We start from the raw sequence: 22,013 nt of genomic DNA, 5'->3' as shown, positions 1-22,013 counted from the left end.
TCTAATTCCTCTGGACTACAAGTACTTCTTACATTACCGTCCTGGTTGTCCTGGCTACTGTACAAATCTCTTCAGAATTCCTCAGCTACTTTAGCTATCTCATCCATATTGGTAGTGATGTTGCCTTCCATGTCCCTTAGTACACACATCTAGTTTTTGCTTGTGCCGTTTTCTCTTCTCTGCTTTTAGGCTTCATCTGTTCTTTGGAGCCTGTTCGATTATCTCCTTGTAGTACCTTCTTATGTAGGCTACCTTATGTTTATGGATTAACCTTGAAAGCCCTGCCAATTCTATTCGGCCTGCTGGCTTCGAGGCTTACATGCTTTCAAGTTTCCCGAGATTTTCTATCAGCTGGGAGAGCTTGCCAGTGTCCTGTCTAATAATCATACCTCCGACTTCTATTAGCATACTCCGTAATGATACTTGTCAGAGTATCCTTAACCGCGTCAACACTAAGGTCAGGTTCCTCGGTTAGAGCTGAGTATCTGTTCTGAAGCGAGATCATCAATTTCTGTGCTTTCCCTCTCAGCGCTAACTCATCATTTGACTTCTTGCACACCAGTTTCTTCTATTCCATCCCCAGGTCTAGCTGAATATGAGACCTTGCCTAGACTTGAGGAAGGAACTGATATTGCTTACAAATAAAACAAACAAAAGTGGATCCAGAACTGGGCCCCCTTTTGTGTCCCTTCTTGCCGTGTCTTGTTGTATTTATAGAAAGAGTCAGAGCCCATCTCACACTTCTGAAGGTGTTTCACTGTTATTTGAATGTTACTTTCAAAATTTGTTGGATAATGCAGCCGAGATGAAGAAAAAATAAACTGGCAAAAACATTGCACACATGCACTTTACCTCGGCTGTGCAGAGTTGCTGGAGGCAACGAAGTGCCAGCACCACTGCTGCCCCTTGTCGGTCGGTACGACAACTGGCCACCAGGGAGACCAGGGGCTTCAGCAGGTTGGCCCCATGTTGAGAAGCACTGCACAGACACACCACGCTGATATGTTCACATAATGCTGAAGATAGGCACTTAGTGTCAAACGCGAAGAGTTGTGTTGCTTCACAAAGCTCCCAGCGAGGTATTTTCTGAATATCACGCATAACTATGCTACAATTTAGCCCCACTTGTGCACCAAGCGGAGGAGCACAGGAAAAAAGAAAAGCTCAGAGTACTCAAAGTAGAACTTTGAGTACTCTGACGCAGGATGTGCAGGCTGAGAGCGACTTGTCAGGCTTTCTGTGGTGATTGACAGCGATATTGGCTGTAAAGCAGTGTTTTATAACAGACACATGAGCACAGACCCACTTTATTTGTGGCTCACAGTATGTTGGTGTCTGCATAGCTCAGTTTCTATGCGCGCTGGTTTGCCACGGCATCATGTCGGTTTCTCAATGAAGATGCACGACGAGCAATTTGATTTGCATGAGCAGCAGCGGCAATACTTTGTGTGCGCCGCATGCTCGCGCATTTTGGCTTTGCGTTACTATCAGTACACCGAAGAACCTTGCACAGTGCAATCCATCTCTTAAAGGGGTGGTGCCATCAAATTTCAAGGCTATAACAATACTGTTATGGGTTTCCTCTGTATGCAAGGACACTCCACAAGAAGGATAGGACACAGCAAACGTTTAGAATATATTTTAATTCACTTCCAAAGTGTACCTAAATGCCCATTCTCCCGATCGAAACCAATCGCTAGCGCGCCAACACTGACGTAGATCTGTAGGACGGGCAACGAAAGTTGTAGTGATGTCGCACCAAATCTGCTGTAGTAACGTGAGTGACCACCGGACCTCCGCCACTTCCGCAACATACGTACCGGCTGTAGTGAACTAGAATATATTCTAGTTCATTATAGTACCGGCAAAGCATTGGTTGTTACATCACTCGCCGAGTTTCGGTCGCTTCCTGGCTAAGTGCGTCACAGCCTTGTGTGGTCATGTGACCACGCCTCCTACACTTCTACGTCACTGCACAACCTCGACGCCCAGAAACCGAAACCGAAAGTTGTCCACATCAAAGGGCAATATTAAATTATTTAGTGAGAATACATGAATCTTGGCGCGTGCATCATGCTTCCTGGAGCTATAGGAAACGCTTACAGCAAAGAACGCGCAAGCCACAAATTTGGTGGCACCACCCCTTTAACCCCTTAAGTGCTGATTAAATTACGAGAAATTGTTCGAAAATTGCTATTTTTTTTTCTTTTTTATGACGTGAAATGCTTCAGTAACATGTTCAAAACAGAAAAATACTTGTGAAAAATCTTACGACAGATAAATATGCTTTAGTCATGATATTTTACACCGTCATTTAACACCCAGGCCCGTAGCCAGGAAATTTTTTCGGAGGGGAGGGGGGCACTTGCTAAAGGCCTTGAGAAACACCTATGTTTGTTCTTTATTTTCGGTAAAACACCTCCCTCCATCAGAATATTCAGGGGGCTGCGAGCCTAATAATACCCCAAAGCTGGGCATTTTGATGTGTATTCCGAAAGACATTTCTGCAACTCCAGATCCCATGCACAAAATGCACTATTCCTCGATAGTTCAATACAAACTAGATGAGGCTACTATCCTTGTGGTAGCATTCAAAGCACGGCACAGCCCCATGTTCGTTTATAATGCCCGGGAAGCGCAAAGCCTACATTTCGCCGTTTAGTGTGCAGACTATCACCAATAACGGAACCCGTGCTGCCATCTATGTTTTAAATAGGAAAACACCATTTGACGATCTGGGCTCGCCAAAAGCCTCTTGAAACATTGCTGAAGAGCCATGACAAGCTCAGGTCTTCATAAGCGCTTAAGGGGTTAAGGAAAGAATTAGATTTTTTAAACATGGCCCAGAGGGCGACTCGATAAGAATGGCCTCTTGATCTAGCAACCAAAAAATTTGCTGTTCTGGCTTGATATCTTAACTTTATATGCACACATGCATCTCTGCTATTTAAAATGCAGAGATGTATTTTTTCTATACAATGCGCCTCCGTGCATTGCTATCTGTTTTATTATATGTATACTAGGGACGCGCGAAAAGTAAGTTAGAGGTTCGAAGCGAATTCGAAGAGATTGGTGGTTTGGTCGAATAATTTCGAATCGAATAGTTCGAATAGTATACATTGCATATTAAGAAAAGTCAGCATTTTTGTCATGACACAACTAACTTGCATAATATATTTAAGAAATGGAACTACGCGTGTGTGAATGTCACTTTTTTGGTTCGAAGTGAAGTGCAAGCAACTTTGAATAGTAGCAAAATTTGTATAACAGTAGGGTGCAAGCTATAACTGGTACAATACAGTATGTTTTAAAAATTACTAAACTTAGCACATATAAGCCTGTATAACACACTTTTAAACTTTAAAAATATTTAATTGAGGTGAAGGTAATGTTTACATTTAACCTTGAAGTGTGGCTTCGCGGCAGTGCTGATTTTTCCTGAATAGATGGTTTCACGGCATAACACTCCTATGCTGCAGTGAAACCACCTTTAGGGGGGTTGCATACGCTCAAATACCCATATGATGATGATGACAAACTTTATTTATGTACAGGCAAAGCTCCTGTGGATTGCCCCGAAGGCGCCTTGCTGATGGTCGGGGTCCTTAGTCCAGGGCTCCGCTGGCTCTTGCCATCCGCTCTGCTCTCTGAACGAGCCTGATCTGGTCGTCGAGGGCCAGACTAGTAAGCGCTCGTCTGTGAACTTCTTGTCCTTTGTCCCGTCTTTTGAGCTGCTCTAAAATATTACAGACTGGACAGCAGCGCCTCCCATTGCTCACAGGAGGTGTTCCTGTTGTGGTGTTCGAGGTTGTGTAGTGTGCACTCCCACGTAATGTGGTACAGGGTTGGTGTGGCCCCGCACCATGGGCATTCATCCCTGTAAGATGTGGGGTGCAGGCGGTGTAGTGTGTGTAGATTTTTGTAGGTTCCGGTTTGGAGTCTACGCCATGCAGTGGCCTCCTCCGTCGCAAGCTTTTGATGAGGTGGTGGATACTGTAGGCGTTGCCCTCTGTGGTAATTCAGTATTGTGGCATACTGGAGGTCAACTGGCTCAGGGTCCGCTGCAGTCGACGTAAGGAGCGCTCGGTTGTGTACAAAGCCTCGAGCTGCCCGGTCGGCATGCAGGTTACCCGTGATGCCAGAGTGTCCTGGTATCCATATGACAGTCTGGATGTAGGGGTTGTCCTTGCCTTATTTGTGCAAGGACATGTGCAGCAGGCACACCAATTCTGCCCTGCAGGAAGTTCCTGCAGGCCTGCTGGGAGTCCACGAGTATTGTCAGCGGCTTGTTTGCATGCAGGCCTTCGTGGATGGCAAGTGCGATGGCCAGGTCTTCGGCTTCTGTAACCTTGCAAGGGTGGACTGATGCTCCAGAGGTTACGTGGCCTCGGCGGTCGCATACCACTGCCACTGCTTCTTTAGTCGTCGTCCCATACATGGCGGTGTCCGTAAGACGGGCCGTAGTTTGGAATCGATAGGTTTTCTGGAAGGATTGGGCCCTTGCTCTCCTTCTGCCACCGTGTAGGTTAGGGTCCATGTTGCGTAGGATTGGGTTAATGTGATAGCCCTCCCAGACATGACGAGGTATCTCGCAGGTTTCCTGGGCTCTCGTTGTCGAGGCTTGGAATCCTAGGGTTTGTAGGACCTACCGGCCCGTGCGAGTACGCTCGAGTCTCTGTTGTTGTGAGACGTGAAGGGCTTCAACAAGTTCGCTGGGGGTGTTATGAAGCCCCAGTGCCATCAATTTCTCAGTAGATGTACTTGTCGGCAGGCGGAGAGCAGTCTTGAATGCCATTCTCAAGAGGGTGTCGGCCCGTTTGGTCTCAGACTGTGTGAGATTATAATAAGGTAGGGTATATGTTATTCGGCTTACCGCCAGGCTTCGAACGAGTCGAAGGGTGTCTCCTTCCTTCATTCCTCTGTTCTTAGACGTCACCCGAGATATCATGCGTGATATAGCCTTGACGCTGGTTTGGAGGAGCATAAGAGTGTGGGTGGCTCGTTGGTTACTTTGCAGCCATGCGCCCAGGATCCTGATCGATGGTTTCTCAACGAATACCCATACAGTCAACCCACTTATAACAATGTTCAAGTGCCATGAAAACTTCATTGTTTTAACCTATAATTGTTATAAACGGGTTGCACGCAAAAAACAAAATAGGGAGACAGCAGACTGTTGTGAGAAAACTTTAACATCGGGTGGGATATACCAACAGACATCAGTGATAAGGGTGACAAAGCTGCCGATTTTTCAGACATGCTTGAAAATTCAACTGCTTTCACGGGACCGCTGCAAGCCCCATAGGGCCGGCCAATGTATGACAACGTCTGCAGTTTCGGACGCTAAAACTCTTCCAAGTCTAAACTTTTTACTCAAATTGCATGTCCGAAAGTGCATTAACAGAAGCAACCGCCGCTCCCGCACCGTGGCGGATTTGAAAAGCCAGCTTTGCCGCAATGCCACAGCGCTATGCGGTGAAGCATACCGCAAATCCGAAGGGGCGCTGGGGGTTGTTGGGGTTGTTGGCGAGGGTTCAGCAGCTTGAACTTCTCGTTTTCTTTTTTCTTTCAAGGATTTTGCGTTCCATTACCTTTCGGTACGGTCAACCAACAGCCAGAGTTCATTGTTATAACTGATAATGTGGCATGCGGGCACTGCTGTAAGCAGGTTATTTCACCATAGAAAAAAGACAAAAGTTGACGGTGCAGAAGCTTCTCATTGTTATAACCAATATTTTGTTAAAACCAGTACCGTTATAATTGGGTTCAACTATTTCATTGATTTCGAATACTTCAAAATTTCGAATAATCTAAATTCGTGTCAAAGCGAATTGGAATGCTGTAATATTCGTTCGAATATTCAAAGCACCCGAACATTTGCCCATTCCTAACAGTATGTACCACTTCGGAAAATTGAGCAAATGTTGGAAGTGAGCGCTGTGTCCATGTCTTTCTTTCCGTCCTTCTTCTTATTTTGCACTTAGAAAAAAAAAAAGGGATAAATGACATGTGTTGAACATGATTTGCACTTTGATGTGATGTCATCAAGCAAGCAGCCTGTATATAGTTCGTTGTGTGCGGAGTAAAGCAGTTCTGTAGTTTGCCCTTGGACTGGCTCTGTCACTCTATCCATGCTAAAAAATAATGACAGCGATTAAGTAAATAAAGTTTGATTTCATGAAAATAAATCAAGCTGATTTTGTCTTTTTCTTATTGCTGCTGAAGATAGCGACAACTTTTTTTGTCGAACAACAACCAATTTTCCAGCATAGACAAGGTGATGCAAGCATTCTCATCCAACCTCCCCCTACCTTAGCCACCAGTGCGAGCACACTTGCCTGCCACTCCATACAATGCACTTGCCCACAATCAACAACACCCAACCCCCTAAAAAAAGAAAGCCCTCCCGTGCTTGTCTACCGACCATGCCATGCTCTCACACCTGCAAGGACGCAGGCTCAGGTCATCAAGTGCCATATTCAAAGGGTTCAGACTCCATTCTAGCCCAAAGCATTTCTGGTCTCCATAATTGTAAGTAATGAGGTTCCACTGTGCTGCCATATGAGTCATTATTTTTTCTGCCTCTCGCTTAATTTGACCAATGTGTCGGTCCCTTCAGGATCAAATTAAAGGAAGCCCACTGTAACCTCGACAATTTGACACTTAGTTAATCCAGACCGTAGGAGATTAAGCAAATCCAGAAACTAGCCGACGAGTTCATCCTTCAATAATCCAGACATCTTCTCTGCTACTGTGAAATCCGATCAACAAGGTTTCACTGTGTCTGATGATAGTACAATGAACATATGAGCGACTGCCTCCAGGTAAGCACCTGTGCTGCAGGAGAATGTCGATGGCTTGTGCCTTGGCCAGAGCCAGGCTGTCGTCAGTCTTGTCGGGTGAATCCCCCAGCATTTGCAGCAGCAGAGGAAGAGCCTGGGGTTGCCTCAGACACAGGGTGGCCAGACTGGGCAGCAGCATAGACGCCAAGACTGGGTGGTGTGCCGAAAGGGCACGAATGCCACTCCACAAGGGGCCCAGGGCATACTGCATTTGGACACAGAAGAAGGGTGTCAGCCAGCACCACGATTTCATGTACTGAGGATAGAGCAGAATTTTGTGTTATGCGCTTGTACAACAAATGTGATGTGCAATAAAAGAGAGCGACAACAAGCAACTAGAAAATATAAACAAACCGTGAAGAATCCTTGTCAACCTGAGAATGCAATGACAAGTACCGTACTGTTGCCCACCTTACAGGGAACTTGCATATAAATTCACTCATTTTCATGACTCAGTTGCGATGTTTCATGACATCCCGACTGAGGCAAACACCTTCCCAAATATTGATGTCTGCCACATATCAGATAAGTTTTGAAGCACAGATGGCAGAGCTTGTACCTGTTCAGGCAGAATATCAACAAGTTACATCTCATTATTTCAAATTTTTCAATATTTTAATTATGTCGCAAGTTCCGGCCAAGCTACATAGAATTTAATGTACCGTATTTACTCACATAATTTGCAAACTTTCTTTTTTAGAATTCAGGGCTTCAAAAAGAGGGTCCACAAATTATGCAGAGATTACCCGAACACATTTGAAATAACGTGCAATATACAGTCCTCATGCGGAATATACATAAAAAAGAAAATAAGGCATGATAGCACAAATGAAGGGTACTTGTTCATTGAACAGAACACACACTTTCACCACCTATATCCAGTCGTGGTCTGGTTGAAGCTACTGGCTGAGAAGTCTGACTCGAAATCGATGTCATGGCCGCCGTCACCGGCCTCCCAATACGCATTGTCCACAGTTCCATCAAAGGCGTTCGGCAGCCCTGTTTTCTTGAAACTCTTCTGCATGATACTGGGAGAAATCAGATGCCATGCTGATAGTATCCACATGCAAACCATCTCGAGCGGCAGTCTCTTTATTCTCCATGTGAGTGCGAGCCCATGCAATGGCCATCCATTCGACATACGTCTTGTGTATGCAGCTCTTAAAGGGTATAATTCGGAGAGACGCTCAAGGGCTGCGTAACAGATGTTAGGCCACACAGTATAACAACCAGGCTGGTCTTCATGCGCCAGAGCTTTCCCTTCACGCTGTCCACAATATGGCAATTGAAACTGCCAAGCACAAACAGCAATGGCAGTTGCAGCAAAGCCCCTGGTCGCTTACCCCAGGCATTTCATGAATGCTTCACTCATCCACGGCACTATGCCCACTTCGTGTACAACTTTGTATACCTGCGCGGGGCGCAGAGTGGCCATTCAAAGTCTGCTTGTTCATGCACATGCGCACAGCTTGCTCAAGCGTAACGGGCAGCACAAAGTAAGTGGGTAAATTTGTTGAGTGAGTGAATAAACTTTATTAAAAGTCCGGGCGAGGCGTGGGGAAGAGGGGATTAACCCCTGTCCCGTCCCACTCTCCGTCGATGATGGCGTCAGGTGACGGCCCTTGGACCCGAGCGGCATCCTCGGCTTGCCGGATGGCCCAATTTGTTAGTTTTTTTTTCATAGACCTGGCTAGAAATTAGGGGCACAAAAATTATGCGAGTAAATATGGCATTAAAAAGCTCATAATTAAAATTATGCGAGTAAATATGGCATTAAAAAGCTCATAATTCACACATAAACTGGATCCGCAGGGTAATTTGAACTAAGCTCCACACAGGCCAATTCCCACAGTCACTTTCCCGGCTAAGTGACAGCTGGTGCAGCATGTTACTTACCAACACGTTACTCTGATTGCTATTGTCAAAAATCCACAGCTCAGTGACAGCACACATGAATCTCGGAGGCTATGTTCATGGTCAATGACACGTCCCAGCTGCCATGTTCATTTTTCATGTATTTGGCTGCATCGACATTGATAGTCCACTGTGACACACATGGAGGCATGCATGTTTATGCATTTAGACGTAGTCAGATGATTGCTGGAACATGCGAAGCTGCATAATTTGCAGCAAGCCTGCACATAGACATCATTCTGGGTGTGTTTTAAACAGGAGATGCACGAGCTCGTCAGACTTCTGGTGTACATGAGAATCGTTCAAATCCCGTGCCTGCATTTCTGTTGGTGTCGACGACACACACTTCCAGGTCGTCGTCCACTGTCAATGATGCCACGGAAAAGGTTTGAAGGCGTTGCTTGCCTTCTTGAGTGTCTCTGATCCAGAGATGACGACCATCACATCCCACGGGAAGCTTCACCACGTGTCTTCCCTATGCAACACATGAACGATTCTTCTACGCTATTTTTTCAACCGCGTTGGAACCTTTCCGTGGATGAGCAAATGGTGAAATCTGAAGGTCGGTATGGTATTCGGCAGTATAAGAGGGACAAAGTGGTCAAATGAGGGTACAAACCACGGGTTTTTGAGGATTCGGAACGGGCTACACTGTTCATTTCAACGAATACACAGGAAGGCGCCTCAGGGTCCCCAGCACCAACCACAAAAATTAAATAATACCAGGTCTGAAAACTATACTAGGAAAGTTGAGCAGAAAAAAAATGTTTTTTGAGAAGCATGCGCAGCCAGCCTTTGTTTCACCGCGTCGAGAAACTGCTTCTCGCGGTGGCATGATAGGTACTAGTGCCTACGTTTTTATATGTGTGTAAAGAACCTGTGTATTTACAGAGCTTATAATCGCGCTATTATTCTATGAGGGCTTTGTGTTCAGAATGTATATTTAGATTTTTTTTTATGTTTACCTTGTGCAGAGTAGCACTGACGTTTTTATGAACTTTTTTCTTTTTGGTGAACATTTCTTTGATAATTTTTTTCGTAACATTCGAAATAAATCGGTGAATTGAAATTAATACTGCCACGTGCGTTTCTTATTATCACTTTTGCTGTATTCGGTTTTCGCCCACAAACACTGTCAGCAACGCTCAGCGCAAACCGTGCCTCACTGTTCGAGATGCTTCGCGATTATTGTAGATCGTTTTGTTGAAATTGCCCGCAAGACGTGAACACTCAAGCTTATTCTAGAACTTGCGCTACAACCAGCGATAACGCTGGAATATTCGACGGCCCGAAGACTGGTGCGTACCCCCTTCTTGAGACGCAGCTTGTCAAATTTATTGAGGAGCGGAGGAGTCGCGGCCACGCTGTGTCAACAGAGATGGCGCAAATGGAAGCACTGAGGTTGGCGCTTCCATTTTTTAAGCTAAGCATGCGGGTTATATGCGAGGATTATTTTTCTTTTTTCGGGGAGTTCAAAGTTAGGGGTGCGGGTTATATGCGAGGGCGGGTTATATGCGAGAAAATACGGTATAAATGACAATACGGTTCAAAAGACCAATTCTTCCTCTATCGTTTGATACTCTGCACTGTAGCATCAATTAATTTCTGTGGCAGCAAAAACAATATTTCCTGGACTACCGAAAAACAACAGATCTTTCTGCAGTCACGAAAGTGTTAAAGCCCTTCAGCGCAATACCAAAAATGTGTTTAGGTTTTTAACTATGCCAAGTTGTCTTTTGGTCCACTTAGACTGTATACCATTTACACAGACATATCAAGTCCACGAGCTGCAGTTAAATAGAGCACGACATTAGCATGCATGCACAATACGCGAGAGAGGAGGCCTCTGCGGCACAAGTTAAAGCACCCTGACCTTAGAAAGTAGCGACACTCTCCCCCGCGCACACATTCTCCTCCTCGGTTTTTCCCGATGTGCACACTGTAATAGCACTGTGGGTCTAGTGCACATGGTCTGAACCTGCCCTTGCTACAACGATCCAAGCAGAAACGTAGAATTTTGGGAGGCCTTATTACGCAGCCAAGATGCCAAAGAACAACGTTAAGTCATCGGTCTCGCCCTGACCGCCGCTGAGTCCCAAGGGATTCCGGCCGACGACTAGGGGGATGAATGGGGGCAGAGGCCAAAGCCCCCTCCCCCATCATTCTCGACGGGTGTAAATAAACATTATCTCTCGCTCTCTCTCTCTCTCAGCACTTGATTAAGGTGTGTGATTTTGGGCTACTTAGGCACCCCAGTGGTGTAAAAAAATTTAAGAAATGGTGATAGCAGCATTGAGAATGCTGAATGTAACATTTATGAGGTTGCTTTTTCTTAAGACCGTATGAACAGGGCTTACTGATGCAAAAGGAGCTTTGAGGCAAACTGTATGCTGCAGACATGTGGAATTTTTTTTCTAAAAGAGCCAAGTCCACTTTCAATGAAACTTGCAGTTTTTTACTACTGACAATGGTCAGGCCTAGTCCAACAATTAGGGTACCGATATGGGCTTGTTGGTTCATCTTGAACAGGCTAGTAGCATAGCGCGGGAAGACACACGGACACTTCACTGCAAAACGTGTGCATGCCACCCGGTACTAGAGAATACTGCCATTCTTTCAAGAAGTAAATCGGAGCCTGTACGACTGATAATAGAGACAGATCGCATTCTTTCCGCCGGCGACCACTGTATCAGCAAGGTGTCACTGTCATTATCCACCAAAGAAATTGAATATTTACGCATGCCCGATAGTTAAGGTTGGTTGTCATGTTTAAACGCTGTGTGACGGATAAGATTGAACGCAATTTTCCATGTGCTATCAGTGGTAAACGAAAATATCTCACTGCGGTCGCGTGATTTCATGTGTGTGTATATATGACCGATCCTGAAAATAAATTTTCGTTGTTGAAAGTTAGCGCTTGTGTTCGTCTCGTACCTCTTCTTTGTCCGTGTGTCTTCCCGCGCTATGCTACTAGCCTGTTCTAGTCCAACAATTTTTTGCCAGTGCTCATGTCCCAAAAATACCTCAAATCTATATTGCGGCTCAAATCTATATAGGCGACTATCCCCGGTATTCAGGAGTAAAATTTGGATTTGTCTCTTACAGATTCATTCATTTCGGCTTGAAATGGCCTTTTCCTACACGGGGGAGTCACCTACACAGATGCCTCGTTCGTGGCTCCTCAGGATTCCTGCGGCTATGCCATCTCCCATCCACACCTTTCGACACCCGAAACCCACGCCGACGGGCCATACCTGCACCCACCCAATGTACTGTCGCTCAAGGTCCTTTCCATTGTCTGTGCCTTACAGTCATTTTCTTCCCTCCCTTCACTCCCCGAGTACACGATATACTCTGACTCTTACGCCGCCATCCGTAACATACAAAACCGCACCTTACCCCCTTCCCTCCAACGGGAGGTCGAGCGAGCAGTCTATGCACTACAACTTTCCCGTCTTCCTACGCTGGGTTCCTGGGCACTCGGGGATTGATGGCAATGAGCTGGCTCACCGGCTCGCCCGTGATATATTGCACCGGGCACCGTTCGTTCCCTGGCCCACACCTTCGGAAGACAGTACTGTAGAGGTCGCCACAATTCAGCCCTTTGATTAGGCCGCCACTGGAACGTGGCGCCCCCTGTTACTTGCATGAGTGCATGATATATGTTCGTGCCCCAATAAAGTGGGGTTCCACTTTCGTCCGAGCCAGCAGCGTGTACGCGTCAGTCTCTGCGTGCCCGTGCCCCTGCGGCACTAACCACGCGACATGGTGTCAGAAGTAGGATGATATCGTGTGACAGGAAGTCTGGAGCGAAGGAATAATGCCCCCCTGCCCTAGGCCTTACCATGACGGAACGGCACCATGATGGCCCTCGAGACCGGCGAGCCGCCGAAACAGTACGGCGTCAACCTTCAGCCACCGGTACCGTTCGACTTCGCGAACCCGGCAACATGGTCGACATGGCTCAGCCGCTACGAAGACTTTGCGGCGGTTTCGGGACTGACAAAAGCGTCGAAGACATGCAGGTACGCTCGCTATTGTACTGCGTGGGCCCAGAGGCACGTCCACTCCTCGAGACGTTCTCGCTTGACGCCCAGTCGCTCGCCTCGTACCAAGTTGTTGCCGCCCGCTTCACTGAGCACTTCGTGCACCCGGCCAACGAGCTCTACGAGTCGTCGCGGTTGCACAGGCGTGTTCAGCTACCCAGCGAAAGTGTCGACACGTACTACGCGAAACCGTGCAGGATGGTGAAGCACTACAACTACCAGTCAGCTGCTGTCGAGGAAAGGCTTGTACGCGACCGGTTCATCGTCGGCCTCCATGGCTCTCGCCTCTCGGATCAGCTGTGCCGAAACGCGAAGCTAACGCTCAAGCAGGCATGGACACAGGCCCGTCAGTCCGAAGACGCCGAAAAAGAGGAGTTGACCCAGAACCGCACCGAGCACGCAGGCGAGCTCAACCTCGACGCCGCGAAAGCTAACAAGTTCGCCTCTCATCGCCGCTCCGGTGCTAAGCCTACTGCGTCTCAGCCGCCAGCCGAGCGCTCGCGCGAGCAGTCCACGTGTGAATTCTGCGGCCGCGTGCCTCACCGACGTTCGGACTGCCCGGCTCGACGCTCCGCCTGCAACTTTTGCAAAAAGAAAGGCCACTTTGCTGAAGTATGCCGCTTGCGGAAGCACCAGCAGAACAAGCTCAGCTTCGTTCACCTGCATGCCATCGGCACACCCGCCGCGGCAAAGTTCGTCAAAGTGACCGCTGACAACTACACAGCGCAGTTCAAAGTCGACTCCGGCGCCGAAGTATCTGCTGTACCCAGCGACTTCCCTACGCTGCCTGCCAAGCTCGACCGAGTCGACAGTCTGGTCACCGGCCCTGGAGGACAGCCACTTCGCGTGCTAGGCTCATATCTGGTGCGACTTCGGTGGCAAGGGAAAACAAGTTGCCAGCGCCTATACGTAATCCACTCACTCACTGTGCCTCTTTTAGGACTGTCAGCGCTTCAAGCCCTGAAAGTTGTGAAATTTCTTGATGAACTCAAGACACCAAAAGCAACGATGCACGCCGAGCTCTTCAAAGGATTGGGCACTCTCAAGGACGAGCACTTTATTCGGCTGAAACCCGATGCCGTGCCCTTCTCGCTGAGGGTACCCCGAAGGATCCCCATACCGCTGCTCGAGGTTGTCTGCCGTGAGCTGGACCAATCGGAAAGCGCGGGCGTGATCCGCAGGATCGACAAGCCAACTCCATGGTGCTCTGGTCTCGTCGTCGTCAGGAAAGACGATGGTTCCTACCGGCTATGCGTCGACTTGACTCAACAAAGTCGTCCTCCGCAAACACCATATTTTACAAACGGTTGAGCAAGTCCTTGGCCTCCTCGGTGATGCAACAGTTTTTTCAAGGCTCGATGCAACCGCAAGCTTCCACCAGGCGAAGCTTTATGCCGATTACCAAGAGCTCACGACATTCATCACTCCATATGGCCGATACTGCTTTTGCCTGCTCCCCTTTGGCATCACCTCCGCTCCCGAGTACTTCCAGAAACAGATGGAAAGAATCCTGGAGGGCCAAGAAGGGGTCGCCAACATGATAGATGGCATTCTGGTTTTTGGATGCACCCGCCAGGAGCATGACTCCAGACTGAGCCAGGTGCTATCTCGCCTTGCAAAAGCAGGCATCACGTTGAACGAGGACAAGTGTCGTTTTGAGGTATCTGAGGTCTCCTTCCTTGGAGTTGTCGTCTCAGCTAAGGGTATCAGGCAGGATCCAAGCAAGGTTGAAGCGGTCAAAGCTATGGAAGCTCCCACAGACGTCGCCGGTGTTAGACGACTGCTTGGAATGGTGAATCATCTCGCCAGATTCCTGCCACACATCTCGGACGTCACAGCACCCATCAGAGCCTTGATGAACAAGTCTGCGAGTTGGGTGTGGCAGCATGAGCAAGAGGCAGCATTCAAGAAGGTCAAAGAACTCTTGACGTCAGACAGGTGCATGGCCAAGTACCACCCGTCGTATGCCACGACAGTGTCTGCAGATGCAGGCTCTTTCGGACTCGGCGCAGTAATGCTGCAGACTCAACCCTCGGGAGAGCGTCGCCCAGTCGCATTCGCTTTGAGGTCAATGACGGGTACCGAACAGTATTACAGCCACACCGAAAAAGAAGCTTTGGCAATGATGTGGGCTATCCAAAGGTTTGACGAGTTTGCCCGTGGCATCACCTTCGACGTCGAGACCGACCACCTGCCTCTCGTTGTACTTCAGGGCAAGATAGAACTGGATATGTTGCCAGTTACTTCTAGCAACAGCAGATACCTTATCACATATCACCCACAAGGCATCACCTCCTGTAGACACGGTGGAACTCTTCGCAGCACAAGTAGTCGGCTGCATGTCGGAAGTCTTGCCACTCCGCCCCGAAGATGTACGACAGGCACAAGAATCCAATGGAGAGTGCAAGGCCCTCATCTCCTTCTGCCAGCGAGGTTGGCCACGAAAGAGCAAGCTACCTCTGCATGTGTCGAAGTACGCCTCAGTGGTGGACGAGCCCATCGTCTCTTTGGCCGGCGGTATTGACGCTGTTGCACGAAGGCCATCAGGGCATCAACATGACCAAAGCCCTAGCTCGGGAGTTGGTTTGGTGGCCGGGTATCTCAGCAGACATCGCCTCTGTCGTCGCCAACTGCGAACAGTGCGCTTCCACCCGTGTGAACCTTGCAGAACCCCTGGTCTCCACAGCTCTACCTGGACGTCCCTGGGAATTTCTCGGAATGGACTTGTTCTATCTCAATGGCCAGACGTTCCTCCTAGTGGTGGACTACTACTTGAGGTTCCCCGAGGTGGTGACCCTGAGAAGCACTACAGCTCGGGCAGTCATTGATGCCCTCAAAAGCATCTTCGCACACCACGGAATCCCACAAGACGTCAGGTCGGACAACGGCCCACCATTCCAGTCGCAAGAGTTTGCGGCATTTGCAGCGTCTTACGGCTTCAACCATGCGATCAGTAGCCCACACTACACCAGGTCAAATGGAGAGGCAGAGAGGATGGTACGGACAGTCAAGGACCTGTTCCGCAAGTCCAAAGACCCTCACCTTGCTCTGCTCGGTTATCGGGACACTCCGGGAGTCGATGGCTTCAGTCCAGCCCAGCTGTTGATGGGACATCAGCTGAGAACCAGAGTCCCGAAGCAAAACTCCCAGCTACATCCCAACTGGCCGCCTAGGAACAATGTAATCGCCAAGGATGTGGCCTACAAGTGTAAGCAGACCGACGACTACAATAGGCATCACGGAGCTCGAGACCTGCCACCTCTCCAAACGGGTCAGCGTGTGTGGGTGCGCCCTGACCAAGTGCAAGCCACGGTCCTCAGCCCGGGGCAAAGGCCAAGAAGCTATGTGGTTGAAACAGACCGAGGTGGTGTTCTACAGCGGAACCGCCGTCACCTAGTGCCTTTCGTGCCTTCTGCCTCCGGTGAGGAATCGCTGCCGACAGCTGCACAGCAACCATTGCCACCGCAGCAAGTTCCCCTTCAGGAACCTCAGCCTGCCAACAGCGTGGAACCTGCGATCCTTTAAGGGCAGCCTTTGCAACATTCTCTTGCAGCCAGGGACTGTAGTGATGGTGTCACACAGACACGTTACGTCCGGCGCGTTGTTCCGCCGCGCCGTTTGAACTTGTGACATTGTGATGTGTTTGGCGTCCTCCATCCTCCCATTGGACTTTCTCAAGGGAGGAGATGTAGAGGTGACCACAATTCAGCCCTTTGATTAGGCCCCACTGCAGCGTGGCGCCCCCTGTTACCTGCATGAGTGCATGATATATGTTTGTGCCCCAATAAAGTGGGGGTTCCACTTTCGTCTGAGCCAGCAGCGTGTACGCGTCAGTCTCTGCGTGCCCGTGCCCCTGCGGCACTAACCACGCGACACGTACGAGCTCCATGAATAACGATGGGAAGATCTCCCTGCGCCATACTATCAAGGAGGTATACCTCCAGCTCCGACTCGACAAGCGTCTTTACCCTCCTCCTCATCTATCGCTCACTCTGCTAGAGGCTCGAATTCTACGGCACATCCAAATGAATTGCCTGATCACCCCCTCTCGCCTTTTTCTTTATAAATATAGATCGGACCCCTACTGTCCCAATTGCCCATCTACATATGCAGACCTGCCACACTGCCTTTTCTACTGCCCAACTGCTCAGCAATCCAGCTCTTATCCTCCCCCTTTCCTTTCCATCACCACCTGGCTTGACTGGATCGATGCCGAAGGGGAAGAAGAACAGTGTCGACTGATCGTGCAGGCGGTCGAAATGCTCGGCCTGTGAATTTGGCTGAATAAAAGTCCATTACTACTACTATTTTGTGACAATTATGACACTATCCTTGTGCTTTCGTCGGTGCCGTCCTTCATTGCATGGGTGTAATGGCAATGATTAGACTTGTAGAGCGAATGGCCCTTCCAGGCAGAAGGCGTACCCTTCTGGACTGTCGGCAGCGTTTTCTTGTTCCTTGCATCTATTAATAAATAATTATTTTTTTAATTGTTGGGGCTTAACGTCCCAAAACCACGATATGATTATGAGAGACACCGTAGTGGAGGGCTCCGGAAATTTCTACCACCTGGAGTTCTTTAACATGCACCTAAATCTAAGTACACAGGCCTCAAACATTTTCGCCGCCATCGAAAATGCAGCTGTGGCGGCTGGGATTCGATGCCGCGACCTTCGGGTCAGCAGTCGAGCACCATAACCACTAGACCACCGTGGCGGGGCTCCTTGCATCTATTGAAGGCCTTCAAAAAATGCTTCAACTCTTCTTCTTCTTCTTAGCTCATTTTATGCCACGCCATTTTGGACCACTTCTTCTTGAAGAAATAGATCGGTGCCCAATATCTTCATTTCAGTTGCCTTCTATTTTGAAATACCACCTCGGAACGAAAGAAAGACGTGATACTGTAGTGCAAAACTGGAAAAAAAAAACCGCTAAAATCTGTAAATTTGTTTGTTTGTAAGATAAATAAATTAGTGCTGTGTGTAGCGAAATATTTCTTTTAGAGCCTTCGATGGCCCTGTAATTCTTTTTTTTTTCTTTTTTTAAGCGATCGAGAGATTCTCGCCACTCCTTAGGTGATGGCTGCGCCATCACGCCTGGGGTTGTGTCTATCGCCTCACCGGTGGCGCTGGACATCTGCTCTTGCGAGAGCTGTGAGCTGTGTGCGTTTCAGCCTCGACTCAGAAGGCGTGGCCTTGAATTTCATCAACCCGGTGGTCGATGGGTTCTTCTTTGGGGACGGCGAAGCAGCTGCTGCTGCTGTTGCCAAAGGGGCTGACATAGCCGTGACCACCTTCCTGGTGGGCTGGGCCGATGCCGGAAACTGCTGCAGTGTTGCCCCCTTATGCACTGCATCAGCATACCCTGTGGAATGAAGAAATGACATCCGTCTTCGCGCTTCCTGAAATGAAATATTTTCATTTACTTTGAGAGTTTTTTTTCTTTTTTCCAAGATGGACAAGATCCAGAGTATGCTGGGTGTGGGCCATTGCAGTTTGCACGGTGGTGTGAGCCGCTACTGCAGTTGTCTGACGGGTGATCATGATCACCGCACTTTGCGCACGTTTGATGACCTCGGCTGCTCAGCGAACTATGGCTGTATCTCTGACAGTTGAAACATAGGCGTGGGTTAGGGATATAAGGTCTGACTTTGATTTTGTAGAAGCCAGTTTCAAGGGTCTCTGGTAGCGCATTTGAGGAAAAGGTGATGATGCAATGCTTTGTGGGAATGTCTTTATTGTCACATTTTATTTTAATTCTTTGCATGTTGGTTACCTGTTGTTCCTTCCACCCCTCTAACAGCTCCTCCTCACTTAGGTTCAAAAGATCAGCATCAGAAACAACCCCTTTCCTCGAGTTCATCGATCAATGTCGGGTCACAGAAACTTCAACATTTCCGAATGCCAAAATATTTGTCAGTTTTGCATGTTAGAACTTGTCGCAAATCTCCAGGAGGAGATCACCGCTAGCCAGTTTCGTGACTTTGTAGCCAGGTCCTAGTGTATCTGTAAGCTCTTTGGCAACTGTGAATGGTGAAATGGATCTCATTTTCTTTTCAGGGTTGGAGCTATGAACAACGTGGAAGTGCGGGAAAGTTTCCTTCTGTCTCTGCTGGCCAAGTAGTTGCACGATTTCCTCGGTGCGGCCTCTGTTTGAGAGAGAACGATCAGCTAGCTTAGGAAACGCAAAGTCCATGAATGTGAAAAAAGATTCGGCACCTGTGCCAACTGCCCACCATGGAGCCCTACAAGAGGACGCAACAAGGTTTGCACATGAACCAGGCTTGCCAACGTCAGCTGTACGCAGCCACTATAACCAAACATGTAACAACCAAGGTCGGCTACTCCATTAACCCAAGCCACCTATGAAAACGAAGAAGTAACACGAGAAGACAGGACAGCAATGAGAGGAAATAGGACAGGAAAAGATCAGAGAGGAGGACAGGAAAAGGCGACCAGCCGATTTCCCCTCGGTTGGTCAGCCCAAAGGTGCCGTCTACGTGAAGCCACGGCCAAAGGGGTGTGTTGCCTTTGCCAGGGGGCCCAAAAGGTCCAATCACCCGGCGTCGGCTCAACCCCCAGGATCCCCTTTTCCCCGGACACGGCAAAGCCACGCACGGCGAGGCGTGGGAGGGGGCCGAAGCCCCCGTTCGCTCGGGTATGTGGTGGCACCACTAACCAAATGCCCGCTTGCACAGATGCCCCTGCAGGAGCTGAACAATTTGGAAGGAAATACTTCGCATAATACACTGAAAGCTCGTTAATTTGGATTTCACAGGACTGGAAAAAATGTCCGAGTTAACCAAATTCCAAATTATCGAAAGCATCAAGAAAACAATAAACAAATGTCTATTACGTCAATACACATTCATTTTCTTGATGAATACGCAAATCCTGTACTTACTTTGCATAACAGCGGTGTAAAAGCCATGATTTCGCCACTCGCGGCTTTGTTCACAATGTGGCTGTGGCTCAAGACCTCGCTGCCTTGTCTAAAACAAAATGTGCTTACCCAAAACGTCGTTACCGTCGTTATCATAAGCTTCGCACTGATGACGATGGTGATGAAGACTGCCTCGCCTTCGTTGTCCGCGAACACCGTTTTCTCTCATTTGCGTAGCACATTTGCGGCGCTTCGTGCGTGACGTGCTCTGAGGATCGTCCGAATTAACCGTATTGCAGCCAAGTATGACCGAATTAACGAGATTTTGATGTCAGGACCAGAGAACGCGTCCGAATTATATGGTTTTCAGAGTTAATGGGTGTTGAATTAACAAGCTTTTGCTGTAGTGGGGAATGGGTCAAACATTGACACAAGCGTCAGGTGTTTACAAATAGGTAAACAAGCTAATGATTGGTCCTCGGAAAAAAAAAAAAGGTTCATCTGTGCAATGAAATCTCACCTTGTGGTCAGCCGTGTCGGCAAGTGAGCGGAGTACCAGGGTCAGAGTGGTTGGACAGTGGCTCCGGCCAAGCACGTACAGCAGCAGTGGCAGCACACTTGGACTCTGCATTTGCATTGAACATTGTATGAAACACTACAATACAACACATTATCAGTGAAACACTATCAGAAGCTATGAATTTGCTGACATGATGGTGAAAACGACCAGTTCAGCTCTTTGCACTCACATTGACTAACAGCCTCGGGAGTTGACAATTCAAACTCATATCCTCGTACCTCTGTTACTGACCTTGCTCTGCTTTATTTCTGGAGAGTGATGCTGCTCTACAGACCAATCTCCAAGACTAGCTGCAGTGCTCAAATGAAGCATTACAGGGGTTCCACTTGGTGAGACACCGGATGTTCTCGCTATTTAAGGAGCAATGTCATTTCTTCAATATGGTGGTCAGCCATCATCGTTGTGCTAACAGCAATGTCAGTTTAGCAAAGGCACATGTGCCATCTTCTCTTTCTTGTCTTTAGACAAGCATAATGAACACATGTTACTTCTTTGTATGTAATATGTACCGAGTTGTTGTAAGCGGTGGGAAATCATGCAGCATTTGATCAGGTAATGTAGTATGCTTTAGGTACATTTGTCGCAGTAGAACTGCCAGGCTGCTGGAAACAATTTTATAAATGTAAGATTGACTAACTCAAGGCTAAACTTGCAGCTAGCAGGCTCAACAAATTGTGCACATGACAAGATCTTGTAATGACAACAGGTGATAAGTTGAACAGTTATTACGTGTGAGCTCACAGAGTTCATAAATAGGGAGAACACATGCTTTCACCATGCACGAAAAGGAGAACACATGCTTTCACCATGCACAAAGCCTCTTTTCAAGTTGGTGCTTCTCTGACCTTGAGCAAAGATAGCTGTACTGAAACAGTGAGTTGAAACAATGTTGGGAGGCTTTGTTTTCACGACCATTCAATCCACTGTGCACCATAACAGCTCCGAAACAAAACATTGCATACCTTTCAGAACACGAACAACCACGGATGTTCGAAGCAAGGCCTACTTTTTTTAGTAATAACAAGAAAACATACCAGTTGTCTTACGCTGCCTTTGAGCAGCACAGCTGTTTAGGATGTGGGTCGGTGGTCTCGGCAGTTCTGTGTAGTCTCACGGTTTGTTTCTTATGGCATTAGTTGCACCGAGACATGACAGGATAGCTCGCTAAGCGAAGCATAGTTAGCCAGGCTAACCTTGGGCTAAACTTGCAACTGCTCTTGTTGGCTTCAGCAAGAACAACTGCACGGTGAATAACACAATCACATGCCACAGTAAGTGCCAGTTTGAAAAAGAAAGCTGGCAGACCCACCAACTGGGCGCATGCGTCGACCTCTTGTCGAAGCAATTCCAGGGATAGCTGTGCCTCGCTTGGTGTCCTGCTGCCAACAAGGGTCGAGGATGCCACAAGTAGACTCAACAGGGCTCCATCCCGACCAGGCAGTACACATCGAAGGCAACGCCAACGCTCCAAGCAAGCCTGTGCACAAAGCACCTGGATGCCACTCTCGTCTTCCACTAAACAGCACAGTAATTAACAAGCACCTTCAATTTCACAAAATATAAAGCGTGTAGCTTTTTTTGAGAACCAAATGCAATTTCCTGGAAGTATGCAACCATTTTTTAATGTAAAAGCATTATATGACCCACGAAATAGAAAATCCAGAGTCCATCCAGCAATAAAATTCAATGGTAACAAAACTCACGTGACCAAGTGATGGCATCATGGTTCAATTTCAATGAAAACTGACC

General features: G+C 48.0%; 1 protein-coding gene across 1 annotated transcript in view; it reads right to left on the bottom strand.

Moving 5' to 3' along the window:
* The window catches only part of LOC119390968 (focadhesin), a 395,558-nt gene that overhangs the window by 280,815 nt on the left and 92,730 nt on the right, over positions 1–22,013 (bottom strand). Inside the window, exons 10-13 of the mRNA XM_037658681.2 lie at positions 21,574–21,741; positions 20,205–20,309; positions 6,833–7,047; positions 853–979 (exon numbers count right to left, since the gene is read on the bottom strand). Of these exons, the coding sequence (XP_037514609.1) occupies positions 853–979; positions 6,833–7,047; positions 20,205–20,309; positions 21,574–21,741 (615 nt within the window). The remainder of the gene's footprint in view (positions 1–852; positions 980–6,832; positions 7,048–20,204; positions 20,310–21,573; positions 21,742–22,013) is intronic.

The sequence above is a fragment of the Rhipicephalus sanguineus genome, chromosome 4 (genome assembly GCF_013339695.2).
Source record: "Rhipicephalus sanguineus isolate Rsan-2018 chromosome 4, BIME_Rsan_1.4, whole genome shotgun sequence".
NCBI lineage: Eukaryota > Metazoa > Arthropoda > Arachnida > Ixodida > Ixodidae > Rhipicephalus > Rhipicephalus sanguineus.
Note: the sequence above shows the minus strand (reverse complement) of the source record. Positions and strands in the feature narration are given on the sequence as shown.